General features: G+C 42.3%; 1 protein-coding gene across 1 annotated transcript in view; it reads left to right on the top strand.

Annotated features, from left to right (window-relative positions):
* Nucleotides 1-3,556, top strand: part of hcrtr2 (hypocretin (orexin) receptor 2) — a 39,915-nt gene extending 36,359 nt beyond the window's left edge. The window contains exons 5-7 of the mRNA XM_063191301.1: nucleotides 663-892; nucleotides 1,532-1,653; nucleotides 2,436-3,556. Coding sequence (XP_063047371.1) covers nucleotides 663-892; nucleotides 1,532-1,653; nucleotides 2,436-2,611 — 528 coding nt within the window. The 3' untranslated portion in view covers nucleotides 2,612-3,556. The remainder of the gene's footprint in view (nucleotides 1-662; nucleotides 893-1,531; nucleotides 1,654-2,435) is intronic.
* Nucleotides 3,557-15,134: the final 11,578 nt, after the last annotated feature.

Below are 15,134 nucleotides of genomic sequence, written 5' to 3'. Positions count from 1 at the left end.
CACACAGACACACACACACACACACACACTAGACAACACATACTTACGCCTCAAAAACCCCAAACAACAACAACATCAAAATCAAAACAAAACAAAACAGACAAGAAAAAGAACAGAGGCCACTTGTCACACTAGATAGATACCTGCCTTACGTTATTATCATTACAATTGCAGTCTTGAAGACACGGGTACTTACTTATTTATTTGTTTTGAACTATTGTAGATAGTTCTATGTATTATATGTATTATATGTTGCATTTGAAAAATATGACTTTGTGACACGATGTTATTTAAGCCACACCTGACAGAGCTCAGGTAATACCTGAGCGAGGCTGATGACGCACTGAGGCGAAACGCGTTGTTTGCTCTAATAAAACGAGCATAAAGTCAAGAAAGTGTGCAGTAGACTCCTTTCTTCTCATTCCTGCATCTAGTAGCACCTAGGAGCTGTGCATGGAACTTTGAACTATTATTTATTTGTTTATTTAGTGTCAGAGTGAGATTCTCTTCTCATTTTCTGTTCCTGTTCGTGTCCAGATTATTATTATTATGTGATTATCATTTCAATTGCAGTCTTTAAGACTTTATTTATTTATTTATTTGTCTATTTGTTTATTTAGTGTCAGAGTGAGATTCTCTTCTCATTTTCTGTTCGTGTCCAGATTCCAGGGACAGGGTCGCCGGGAGTGCAGAGGAAGTGGCACTCGCTGCAGTGCACCACCTTGTCGTCGGGCTCCGTCTCCGGCCAATCGGTGAAGGTGAAGACGAGCACCTTGACAGCGGAGGTGAAGCAGGTGAAGGCGAGGAGGAAGACCGCTCGCATGCTCATCGTGGTGCTGTTCGTCTTCGCCCTCTGCTATCTGCCAATCAGCATCCTCAATGTCATGAAAAGGTCAGTTGATTTGGTCGGTTGGATTTCAGTTGGTGCCTGAGAGGCAGCCATGGAGACGAACTGAGTGACGCAGGGGTTACTAACCTTTTCCTTCTTGGGGCCTCGGCCTACTTGAAATTTTCACAAATGTTCATGGCCGGCCCCACCTCTGACCCAAAGAACAATACAACTAGAATAAATATTCAGCAACAACAATAACACATTTTAACATTTATATATTTTTTCCATTTCCTTGACTTAAAGCTGTCTTGGGCATCCTGCGATTGTATTGCTGTGTGGCATTGGAATAGCAGTTGCTCACTCTGCAGCCTGGGGACCAGTGAAGTTCTCAAAGTGATTTTCACAGCTTGATTTAAATTACATTGCATTACGTTTCGCAGATACTTTTATCCAAAGCGGCTTGCAATCAAGGACGTAATCATAGCATACAACACTTGCAGATACAAGCTTGAAGCAGGGATTTTAAGTGTGATTAAGCTCTGTTTGTGAGTCAGGTAGCAATCTACTGTGTGCATTTTTAAAACATGTATTGTGCATGAGTGCATTTTCACTTTTTTTAAATGAGTTATTTATTTGTTTCTTAGGCTACTGCTGCCTCTGATTTATATATTTATTTTTGTGTGTTTGAATAATTTTCAGGGTGTTTGGATCATTTCAATACACGAACAACAGGGAGACGGTGTATGCCTGGTTTACCATCTCCCACTGGTTGATATATGCCAACAGTGCAGCCAACCCCATCATATATAATTTCCTCAGTGGTGAGTGAGTCCTTTGTCCTCCTCCAGACATCAACCCCCTCTACTGGGCACTACAGGCCATCGCAATTCAAGTAGTTCAGCTGACAGACTTGCAAACCTCATATGACGGTTATAGTTGAACTACTTCAAAGAATGCAGTTAATACACCACAGAAGACCTCTCTTGTCTTTCATTTGACCATTTCCTTTGCTTCAACTTCAATACTTCATGGATTTTGCCTTTGTCTTTGAAACCTTGCATTAAATATGAAAGATCCACTGAAAGTTGAATTGGCCAGCACCTCAATGAAGGCAGCATACCTGAAAGAAGTATTGAATTATTTTCCAAAACTGTCTAGACTGTCCTTAAAGGTGCACTGTGTAATGTTTTTTGCTGTTTATTTCCAGAATCCATGCTGCCCATTCACAAATGTTACCTTTTTCATGAATACTTACCACCACCATCAAATTCCAAATATTCATTATGACTGGAAAAATGCACATTTCATAGATGAAAAGGGGGATCTTCTCCATGGTCCGCCATTTTGAATTTCCAGAAATAGGCTACAAAAATGACTGTACTTGGGCCATACTAGAAAATATTAGTTTATTACTCAGTAAACTTTCATGAAAAGATCAAATTTGGCAATAGGCAGCCCAGTTTCAATGAGCAGCATAGTTGCAGTACCCTTTTTGACCATTGCATGCACAGTGTACCTTTAAATATACTTTTCATATATGTACTCTTTTCAAAGACTGGCCAGACCTTTAAATTGTCCTGTTTTCACTTTCTTCCTTCCACAGGTAAGTTTCGTGAGGAGTTTAAAGCCGCGTTCTCCTGCCGCTGTTTTGGTCGGCGTCAGAGCGAGGACAAGCAGCGCGTGAGAAAGAGAGCCAGCAACGAGAGCCGCAAGTCCCTCTCCACACAGCTCAGCCACCTGGACAACGCCTCACGCTTATCGGACCACGTGGTGGTGTAGGCCTGCTAACTACAGACCTGGAGGAGAGACCACATGGTGTAGGCCTGCTAACTACAGACCTGGAGGAGAGACCAGGCAGGGCTGCTAGCTATAGACCAGGTCCAGGGCCTATACCAAGAAGCTGGTTCAGGAGTAAACCAGGTTAAGTTAAGAGGTAAATCATCTAATACTAGAGCCTGGAGTCCTCATCTTCTTAAGAAAATTAGGACTCAATAATCTTCTATTAGATGATTTTCCTCTTAACTTAACTCCTAAATCAGCTTTTTAGTATTGGCCCCTGGAGGATAGACCATGCAGGGCTGCTGATATGATGTCAGATTGATGTCTTGTATTTTTGGGTGGTAGCTCAAACCATGCCACCGTAAATCACAACAACATAGAGCAGGGGTGGGAAAACTTTATCATTCTTTACAAAACATGTCATATTTCATGTGAAACTGCCAATGATACAGTAATTATAGTGAGTCATTGGAAACAGCATAACACTAAAATGATAATGAGGGCCAGATAAAGGACCATAAAGGGACCTCGATATATAGGTTGCCCACCCCTGACATACCTGCTGAGGCTCGACACGTCAATCAAAAAAGTGTTGCACAGATTATCAATTTATTGCGCTCACCTTTCTTGTTTACTTGTGGACTTAGCTGCTCTGGTCAATCTTTTAATTTTAGGGTATTTAGGGGACACTAAATGGTTTGCAGAAATCAGGGGATGGGGGGATCTGCACTCCTAATGCAGGAAGAGACTGTATGAATATGAGATTGAGTTTATCATATTTTTAACAGCGTCCAGAGTGTCCAAATTAAACATTGTCCTGTTAAGAAGGAGATATGTCTGAACCAGGTTATATCAGCAAAATGTTCATTTCCATCCGTCTGCAGGTCCCTTATCAGGTGGCTGTAAAAAAAAAAGATTGTACAGAATAAAACTTTTCAGGTTTGAGAAAAGGTTTAGATTTCTTAAGTGTGAACTAAGAGGTAGTAAATGCAGAAGATCGTGTTGCATTCTCAATTAAAATGTTGCAGTTGGGTGTCAGATTGAAGAACAAAAATAGCTACAATTAAATATTGTTTCAGTCCAGAACATTCTTTATTGTGTATGATCTGCTGATGACTACAAACGTGATCGTCAATAGATAAATGGCCAGGTTTGTTTGTTTGTTTGTTTGTTTATCTATTTATTTATTTAAATTCTGAAGTACTATCAGGGCAAAAAAAGAGATTGCACAGAAAAAAACACATGAAAAGGGAAAAACAGGGAATGAATCGTACATTTTTAAATGCTCTTTTGTGATCCACTGCTTTATTCCACATTTCACTGGTTGACAAAATGTGTTTGTTTGTTTGCCTGTTTTATGATCATCAGTCAGTGTTTGTGATTTTGTTCTTGTGTGGAGCAGGGCTGGACTGGGGGAGAAATAGGGCCCGGGCACTTTTGGCTTAAAGAGGCCCCCTCATGGGGGAGAAATAGGGCCCGGGCACTTTTGGCTTAAAGGGGCCCTCTCATGGGGGAGAAATAGGGCCCGGGCACTTTTGGCTTAACCCCCCCTCATGGGGGAGAAATAGGGCCCAGGCACTTTTGGCTTAAAGGGGTATGCCACTATTTTGGGGCTTAATACAGTTAAAATCGTTGGCTGGGGTTTATAAAGGTGGTAAAGTGTCTTATTTTTCATGTTAAGCGTTGCCTTGCTTTAAGACAAGTTAAAAGAGGGAATATGTCGCTAAGCTAGTGAAAGTCAATGTATCCGTGTAGCATTGTAGCATGCTACACGGATACATTGACTTTCACTAGCTTAGCGACATATTCCCTCTTTTAACCTGTCTTAAAGCAAGACAACGGCTTTCATGAAAAATAAGACACTTTACCACCTTTATAAACCCCAGCCAACGATTTTAACTGTATTAAGCCCCAAAATAGTGGCATACCCCTTTAAAGGGGCCCCTGTGCCCCTGTGCACCCCATGCTGTGGCCTATCAACAGAACAATCAACAAAAAGGACAGCACTCCTGCAGGGCTGGACTGGGGACAAAAAAAAGACCCCACCTGGGCATTGTTGTCTTACGGTGCTTACACACTGCAAGCGCGAAACGTCCGTATCCAAAGGTGTACTGTCTCAGTCCGAAACTGTTAATATACATGAAAACAGATCATGCCTTGCACACCGGAACGTGGACGTCCGCGTGCCCATTGAAAATGCCCATGGATAGAACGTGAACGCTGACTGTGCAGTGTGAAAGGGGACAACTAAACAGCCCGTGAACCTCTCGAAGTTGCGATGCTGCCGGAAACGTTAAGTGAATGTTAATATCTCGTGTGAATCGATCCACTGTTAGGCCCTCCACACATTGGTTCCGACAGCATTGCGAAGCACTTTCACTTCTGACACAATTCTGACCCCCGCACACAATTTCACCACAGCAGAGCATGGATAGTCAATGGGTGGCTGGCTCCAACAAAAAAGAACTCGTCCCTAATCGCCATCCGACATCCGCGGATGTCCATGGACATCGGCGCCGGTGTGCGGGGTTGTATTGACAACAATGGAATCGAACTTTGGCAGAGCAGTGCTCCGCACTTTCTCAGAGCTGATGTGCGGAGGTCCTTAAACTGGCCTCTCACTCATATAGGCCATTTCCATAGGCTACTATAGCCAGCTTGATTCCACTGTCCAATGTCCAAAGACAGACCAATTGGCCACTCTAAATTCTAAACCTCTAAACTGTGGGCCAGTTCGTAGCCCCATAATGCATGCTGTTCCACCAGTGGAGCGCTGTAATAATCATTGAAACGTTAACTACCATGACACTACACTACTATACAGTCCCTCCAGGATTTTGCACTGGGATTTTGTGATTTTTGCGGTCAAAATGTCTGATTTTGTGGCGGCATTTTCTCATTTTTTGCTAAGATTTTGCGGCATTTTCTCATTTTTTGCAAAGATTTTGCACCCCTTTCTGGGTTTTTTTGGTAACTGAAAACCACTGCACATACAGCCACATTTTGAATATTAGGAGTAAAACACTACAAATATGTTGTCACACAAAAGTGTTGAAAAACACTCGGTAGAAAAACACTTGTCACACTACAAAGCTGTTCATCACAATAGTGATAACACACCCACTCATAAAGTGCAGAAGAAAAACATTTTTACAGTGGAAAAAAAAGAAAATAAGACTGTCCAATTTAGATGTCTACTTCAATTGGCTCATCTGATTCCAAGACACCACACTGAACTCTCTGATTGTAATACAGGAACACAAGAGCCGTCATGTTCCTACATGATGTTGCCCTCCTCCTGTCAGAGAGAATGAGTTTATATGCCCTCTTGGTTTCTGGACAGATTTTATGTAATCCCCTTTTCACTTTAATATGAGTGCAGAGCAATTTTCTCCCTCCCTGAAGTGTTATTTCATGTGTGCATGCTTGCTGTCACCTATTTGAAGTGATGTTGGTTTGGGATTTCATGGAGGACTTTTTTAATGCCGCTGTGAGAAGTAGACAGAACAGCGGTTTGCGGGCGTTTGGCGTTTTCACGTGGATGATATTGTCTTCGTGTACGTTACAGACATCCCTAGTTCCAAAAAATAAAGGAGACATCTACTGAATGGACCGAAAAGCGCGCTCTCTGTCTAGCGGCTGCGCTGAACAGACCATTTGAGAAGACGCGCCTGCACTCAGGTTAAACAGGCACACCGCATTCACTCTCCCCTCGAACGCGTGCCAATGAAATCTAATCGAAGTAGCCAACTTTCTTCTGTGGCTGTTTCTTTCGAGTGGTGACGCTGCCTGTACTAACTGAACATATAGCGCACGGTATCGGCAAACGTCTCGTGTCGTCCTATTTTTGTGTTCCGATGTTATGACTTATGGAGCTTGAGTGAGGCGCTTGACAGTTATCCTCCTTATCTGAAGACGTCGTTGTGTTTGTGGTCTATTTAGGCCTACAGTGTAGACGCCTGGACTTAGCCTGTCAGATTCTGGGTATCCTTAGGGAACTTTTTTTTTTTTTTTAAGTGTCCGACCGCGATCGACCTATTGAACACCCCTGCCACAGAATGTTGAAGGGGACAAAGGGGAAAATTTGCGGGAAAAATGCGGCTTTACAGGAATTACGTGGCATCGTGAAATTATGCGGAATATCATTGAATTTGCATGAATCCACGCGATCGCTGAATCGCGAAAAACTGGAGGGACTGACTATAACATAACACAGGGACTTTAGTAATGCACAACAACTTGGTCATTGCCATTTTGGTAACAGCAAATGTATAACGCTTTGTCTTAATGAGTTAAAAAAACCAAATGAACAAATAAAAGTACAACCGTGTCAGCCCCTGGAAACAGTTGGCCCACTGGGAACACGCCCTGTATGCCAGATGAGCAGTCCAGCCCTGCATTCCTTAATATTCATCTTGTAAATGTTCCTATTCACTGCAAATGTGATGTCAAAACTATTACAATAAATCGGCAAAATATTGCCCATTAACAAATTGATTTGAATGGCTCCATCTCAATGTGTGTGTTGTTGATGTTTTTTCTAGTAGGCTATATGCAATAATGCGTTCTCAGCTCTCTTCAGAAGCACCAATGAGCAGGGCCGAATTAAGTTGGCCTGGGGCCCCAGGCTATATTGCTGTGGGGGCCCCAGAAGACAAATTTCATAGACAGTGTCATAATTACAAGGTAGGAATTAAGGATAGCATATCTACCAGTTGTACTCAACATGACACGTGTTTTTAAAAAAAAATATTGCATCCTGTCACAGTTCTGCATTTTTTTCCACTTTTGTCCAATCAGGGTCCCCCTGGTAGGTGGGGGCCCCTAGGCTGCAGCCATATCTAGCCTGTGGGGCCCCTGGCAGGTGGGGTCCCCTAGGCTGCAGCCATATCTAGCCTGTGGGGCCCCTGGCAGGTGGGGTCCCCTAGGCTGCAGCCATATCTAGCCTGTGGGGCCCCTGGCAGGTGGGGTCTCCTAGGCTGCAGCCATATCTAGCCTGTGCATTAATCCGGCCCTGCCAATGAGGACAGAGGAGCTTTGATGTCTCTGAATAAAGGAAGGGCGGCTTGAAAAGCACAATGACTCACCACCAGCAGCACTATCTATGCAATTATCTATTTGGGATATTTACCCGTTCCATACTTACATTAAGCTGCTCAACAATGCTCAGCAGCAGCTTATGAAATTCAATCTGAGAAACACAATGTCTCACTCGCCCAGGCAACCTGCCCTTTCATAACTGGGAAAAGCACACCTGGGTCAAAGCTACGAAATGCTCACCCAGTCCCATGCTGTTTTTTTGTTTGCATGTGACCAAAAGCAGTGTGGTCTTCAGCAAATGTAGTGAATTTGTTAGCCATTCATTTGGACTGAGGTCCATTTAAACGCCATATGAATGATAAATGTGAATGCGTGGAATGGGCATATAATATCTTGTTTACAACAGGCTAATGAGTTTATGGTAACCTATGTGCCTGGTTAGTTTATTCACTTTATCGCAAAAAGTGTAGGCTATAAGGGTGAACAATTTTGATTGATTTTAAAAAAGGTAGGCCCTATAAGAAATGCATTTTTTTTTTTTACTGTTTGAGTGCTGTTTTTACTGTTACAGATATGCCTACTAAGAGCTTCAACCTTTTTCATGTTACTTCAATTAGGCTAAATGTATTGTTCAATATGCTGTTAGAAATTACCCAGTAAAGGACAGGGTTTGATTCAACATCTAAACAAAAGGGGAGGGGAGAGGCGAAATTGTAGTTTTTCTGATAAAATCATGACTTTGAGAAGTGGTGCTACAATGAATTTGCTCATTGGAAGTAAGATGGAACACAAGGAATAGCCCTTCTTGACAGCTCTTTGTCACTGATAAACAATTAGTGACGTCATCCAGCATCCTGGCCGCTGCCAAGTCACCCCCGTCGAGGGAGAGCGCATGCAGCAGCTGCACAACTTCTCAGCATGTCGCGAGTAGCGGTGATACCGACAGCAATGGTCATAGGTAAGTTTTTTTTTTTTAAACACAGTCTTAAGAATACGGTTGCCTCTACGTAGTTTTGGCTAATAATTCTTATGTTGGCAACGAGTGTAGTTGAAGCCTGATTTTCGGCTGTAAAAGTGTAAATAACCCCAACAGGTGGTTCAACTGTCATTTGGCGTTGCTGCCTGCAGGCAAGAGCGCGTTTCTTTCACGGCGACGTGCTGGTTACTAACTCCATCAATCCACTGAATTTGTCAAGGTCAAAAACTTTTACGCTACGCATAGGCAGTTCCTAATGAGGGCCTATTTGTTTGACGCGCAAGTTTGTGCACCTCATTCAAAAGCCCATTTGAATAAACATAGGCACAGGCAAAGGGTAGAAGTGGCATATAAATTAAAACAAAACCCAATCAATACTGACAGTTGACTTAAAAAAAACACTGTATTTTATTGTGCATGCTCTAGTTAAGTAATTTAGGCTGTAAATCATTTTCATTTAGCCTGAAATTGAGACACACGTAGGTTTAATTGGGGTTTCTGTCTGTCAGGTCTCCTTGCTGTACAAGTTGTTGGTATGAAGATTTTCCCCAGAGATGAAGACTGTCGTTTGGAAGAATGCCTTGAAAAACATGAAATGTGCCAACTCATTGGGACCCTCCTAGAATCCTTGTGTGATTTTGAAGGTAATAATACTTTCCATATCTTTCTCCATCCGACCCGTGTCAGTGGTGCATGTGCTGTTCTGACACAGACACATCCCGAATTGAATAGGGTAGGGCAGGATAGCTATGAGAGGCCACCTAGGAATGGATTAGATAAATGTCTGAAAGCCTCCAAGAAGTATTCAATAAAACAGTGGCGAGGCAGTGGCCAAAGGGCAAGGCGTAGAGCCAAACCACATTTCAGTCCCCATTCTCTCTAACAAGGTCACAAAACAATTGGATGAGAATGGTGAACCAATATGTTTATTTTTTTAATGGTGAATCAATATGTTTCTTTCTTTCTTTCTTTCTTTCTTTCTTTCTTTCTTTCTTTCTTTCTTTCTTTCTTTCTTCTGGATTTTGGGAGAATGTGTGTAGAGATTTTTTTTTCTCTTGGGAAAAGTTGCATTTTTGTGACTTATGCCTCTTTTCCACTGTCGGTTTTCTGGTAGGCCCACAGCTCGACACAGCACGACTCGGCCACCACTTTTTGCTTCACGATTGAGCTGTGTCGTGCCTATTCGAAAAACAAAAAGTGGCAGCTGAGTCGTGCTGTGTCGAGATGTAGGCCTACCAGAAAACTGGCAGTGAAAAAGAGGTATTAGTGGTATGGCAGTGGTGTAGTCTACGTAGAAGACCCACTTAAACCCACTTAAAATTGATTGATCCATTGTTTTGAATAGCTCAAATATATACAGTATACCCACCATAAAAAGTAGACTACACACCACTGTGGTATGGGATTAGGAAGGAAGAAAGAAAGAAAGAAAGAAAGAAAGAAAGAAAGAAAGAAAGAAAGAAAGAAAGAAAGAAAGATAAAAGGATTAGGAAGGAAGAAAAAAGCAATGTCGTAGTGCTCCTTCTGGCCCAGTGGCATCCTGTCTAAATAATAATAAAAACTGTTTGGAAAACAAGTCATTAGTCCTTTAGGTTTATAGTCTTTGGCATCTTTAGCATCCTGTACAAATGAAAAACTTCTCCAAAAGCAGCTAGTTTTCACCGGTCTTGTGGATTTAACTCTACAAGTGAGTCACAATATGGGCAACCTGCAGAACTTGCTGAGCGATTATTTCCCCAAATAAACAATTTCATGTGTTTAATCCAGATTAATTATTTAAGCATTGTGTGTTCACTTTATTTAGAATGTACATACTTGGGTACATCATTCCAATAGTTCACTGACTAGGCCTACGGTGTGCTTTAACCAATTGATGCTGGATGTTGCATTGCGCAACATTGGCCCTGGCGCCTGGAGCCGCATGACGCAAAATTCAGGCTCATGAGATTAAAGACAATTTAACCAAGTCTTGGTATGTTACAGTTGAATGAACACACCCTAATGCAAGATGAGGGTCTTAGCTTTTAAATGCAACTTACCGGTATTGCATATTTTTATGTGCATTAGAGGCTGAGATATTTCTTTTTTTATATAGGCAGAGGGCAACTTTTCTTAAAAAGGGCTCAGACATTCAGCAGCCTTTTTGTTTTTGGCAAGTGCTTTAGGCATCAGTGGGTTAAGCAAAGATTGCCTGAACTGCCTCTGTACATTCAACTACTCAATCTATTCAATGCCTTTTTTTTTCAAAATAAATGGTTTGATTGTGGAGTGTATCAATCATAGCAATGAGCATGAACAACCAAGAACAAGCAAACCCAACACGATTAACAACCATTTCATGACAGTGAATGGTTATCAGCATTGGTTTATAGAATAGATTGTTTTTAAATACTCAAGTCTTTTACACCCATGCCTAATGTGGTCCTCATTAATTGGCGTGCAGGTGGGTTCTGCCAGTCACAAGAGGACAAGGAGGCCTGTAACGTGACCGTCCGATTCATGTTGAGCAATTTCTCCCAGCGGAGAGGAGGAGGAGGATGCTCCTGCCAGAGGGAGGAGGAAGAGGATCCCTGCTCGCTGCTGCACCTGCTCGCCTCCAAGTGCCAAGCACACAGGGGTAGGTTACACACACAGCACAGGGCTGGACTGGCCAACTGGCATAGCGGGCATTTACCTTACCGGTGGACCCCACACCCTTTTGGGCCCCTATTTTCAGAAATGTTAAATATAATAATAATAATATATAAATATCTTTTTTTAAGATTTCTGAAAATAGGCGCCCCAAAAGGGTGCAGGGCCCAGTAGCGAGTCAGTTCTGCGCTGGTAATTATGAGGGGCCCCTTTTAGCCAAAAGTGCCCGGGTCCTATTTCTCCCCCTGTCCACCCCTGACACAACCAGTCATTATGCAGAGGCCGGCAGCGCAGCGGTCGGGTCGCAGGGTAGCACACAAAACAGCTCCACGGTGGCTTCACATTGTTCAATACACCCGAGGAGAGGTGCACTTAAACAAAAACTATAGCTCATTTCGAGCGAGGAAAAAATGCAATCAGTTGATTGCAGGGTTTATGTAAGTAGTTTCAGGTGTTCAGCGGTGTTGGTGGCAGTCAATTGCTGCCACTTCTCTTTGTGTTTTTCACCCTTGCGTCTCTGTACATAAGCATAAGCCTACTCATAAACACTCTCACTCAGCTGCTTAGAATAAGCAAAACTGAAAATAGCTCCACAGTAATGATGCTGTTTCATCTGCTACAGGGTGACTGTGTTTGCCTGTACTTCATACTTCAAAATAAGAGAAATGCAAAGGGAAAATTGCAGAAGGTCTTTAAAGGTTCACCGCATAATATGTTAAGAGGTTTATTTCCAGAACTCATGCTGCCTATTCACAAATGTTATCCTTTCCATTAATACAGTTGTGCTCATATGTTTACATACCCCAGCAGAATAAACGCTTTCTTCGCGATTTCTCACAAAATATGAAGGATTACACAAAACCTTTTTTTCACTCATTGCTAGTGACTAGCTTAAGATATTTATTAGCAATATTCTGTGTTTACTCTTTCAAAAGCATGATCACAACCCAAACTACCCAAATGACCCTGTTCAAAAGTTTACATACCCTAGTTTCTGATGCTGAATATGGCCCTGTTTAACATCAGGGACCGCTCTAAATTGTTTGTGGTAGTTGTGGATGAGGCTCTTAATGTTCTCAGATGACAAAACAGCACATTCTTCCTGGCAGAATGGTTGTTTCCTATAATATCTTTGGGTGTCTTGCTGGAACCTCACATTTGAGGTTTCCCCTGAATGGCTCAATGATGTTGAGATCAGGAGAGTGAGATGGTCGCTCAAAAACCTTCATTTTATTCTTTCTGAAGCTAATGACGGGTTGATTTGGCTTTCTGTGTCGAAATATTGTCATGTTGGCACCGTTGGAATTTCAATTCAGAAATGCAATATGAGGAGTTTGGTTGGAATCAAGCCAATGGGCAAGGGAATCATTGCATTGCAATGATCATTGCAAGGGAAATTGTTCAGGAGGCATAGGACAACCAAAAAATAACTTCAGGTGAAATATAGAACAACATGAAAAAATGTTTTAAACTGTACAGGAAAGAGGCACTTGAGGAAAGATGGGCTGTTGGGGGTTGCCAGGAGAAAGCCATTACCACAAAAATGCAAACATGTTATTTTGCATATGATACACCAAATAGCACAGTGAGAAGCATCAAAATGCCTGTGACAAAGTCATTTGGAAAAATGAGATCAATATGGAACTTTTTTAGGCCACTATTAACAGTACCATTTGGAGAACAGTCAATGGAGCCTATGATGAAAGTTACACCATACCCTTCTGTGAAACATGGTCATGGACCACTGATTTCATGGGGACATTTGAGTTACAAATGCATTATACTTTTGATCCATACTCGCAGAATGATGAATACATTGCCCTGTGAAAAAATACTGGAGGAAACTTGACACACATCAGCCTTGAAACTGCACATGGTCCATTGTTTGGACATGCCAACATGACAATATTTCAACACAGAAAGCCAAATCAACCCGTCACTAGCTTCAGAAAGAATAAAATGAAGTTTTTGAGCGACCGTCTCACTCTCCTGATCTCAACATCATTGAGCCATTCAGGGGAAACCTCAAATGTGAGGTTCCAGCAAGACACCCAAAAATATTATAGGAAACAACCATTCTGCCAGGAAGAATGTGCTGTTTTGTCATCTGAGAACATTAAGAGCCTTATCCACAACTACCACAAACAATTTAGAGCGGTCCCTGATGTTAAACAGGGCCATATTCAGCATTAGAAACTAGGGTATGTAAACTTTTGAACAGGGTCATTTGGGTAGTTTGGGTTGTGATCATGCTTTTGAAAGAGTAAACACAGAATATTGCTAATAAATATCTTAAGCTAGTCACTAGCAATGAGTGAAAAAAAAGGTTTTGTGTAATCCTTCATATTTTGTGAGAAATCGCGAAGAAAGCGTTTATTCTGCTGGGGTATGTAAACATATGAGCACAACTGTACTTGCCGTCAAAATCAAGTATTCATTATGACTGGGAGAAATGCACTTTTCATACATGGAAAGGGGATCTTCTCCATGGCCACTAACAGTACTTTGATCTCTAACAGTACTTTGGTCATACTAATAAACATTAGTTTATTACTTTGCAAATATTAATGAAAAGACCAAATTTGGCAATATTCAGCACAGTTTGAATGAGCAGCATAGTTGCAATTCCTACTCTGACCACTTTCCTACACACATACAAAGAGCATTGATAACCTGTTGTGGTCCATTAGCCACAGATAATCTTTATTTAACCCCATTATGCCCGCGGTACCGCCAGTGGCACAACGTTATAGTCATTGAAAAGTTAACTACTATAGCACTACACTACTATGACATAACACAGGGCCTTTAGTAATGCACTATGACTTGGTCATTGCCATTCTGATAACAGCAAATGTATAATGACGTCATGTCGTCCTCCTAATACACAGAGCAGCTGAATTCCACCACCAACCCTCCGCCTTGGACTTCCAGAGATGAGATCCAAAACCAACACCACAAAGCTTCTTCCTCCACTGCTGCCCCTAAAAGCTGTCTGCGAGCCCTGCAGAGCTGCCAGGAGAGCCGCGTGTGTGCGTCGGCGTATGACAACATGAGGGCCGTGTGCCACCTGGACGGGTCTGGCTGTAAAGGCGGCGTGGCGTCACCGCTCTGCCTGTCTGCGTGGAAGGACCTGAAGCTCAGCGCCCTGGGGAAGTGCAGCTGCCGGAGAGGCAAGAGGAAGTGTCTGGTCCTCTGGCAGCTGGTGCACCATGACCCCTGCGTTCCCAAGGTTCTAGAAGGTCCTCAAGTGGCGTATCTGACCACCACGCCATTATACCAGGAGATGGAGATCCCTCAGCATATTTGTAAGATGTTTTGTTTCGCTTTTGTTTCACCAAGTTAAAGCTTTTACCCGTTTGGACACGTCATTATAAATTAGCTGTTACCCGAATGGCAATGACCAAGTCATAGTGCATTACTAGAGGCCCCTGTGTTATGTCATAGTGGCACTATGGCTGTTCACTTTTCAATGACTATTACAGTGTGCCACAGGAGGTACAGCGTGCATTAAGGGGCTACTGTTAATTCCGCCACATGTACAGGACTGTACATATTTAACTCCTTAGCGCAGCACTATGGCTCTCTGTAATGTCATGGCAATGATGTTATGATGTAGTTAAGCATTTTCAGCACGTGAATAGGGTCACCGGCGACTCCTGCTGCAGTAAGAGGCTACAAAGCAAAGTTACATTTCTCAGTGTCACTGTGCCATATACTGTATTTCTTTATTATATGATCAAGAGTAGACCAACACACAAAAAAAACTGTGCTTGCACTGGTTTTGTGCGGGACTGTTGACTTGTTTTGTATTGTGCCCCTAAAATGCTTCCTCTACCCTATAATGAGAAATGCTGTTTAATGTGTTACAGCTGA

The sequence above is a fragment of the Engraulis encrasicolus genome, chromosome 24 (genome assembly GCF_034702125.1).
Source record: "Engraulis encrasicolus isolate BLACKSEA-1 chromosome 24, IST_EnEncr_1.0, whole genome shotgun sequence".
In the NCBI taxonomy this organism is placed as follows: Eukaryota; Metazoa; Chordata; class Actinopteri; order Clupeiformes; family Engraulidae; genus Engraulis; species Engraulis encrasicolus.
The sequence above is the reverse complement of the archived record's forward strand: the minus strand, read 5'-3'. Positions and strand labels throughout refer to the sequence as shown.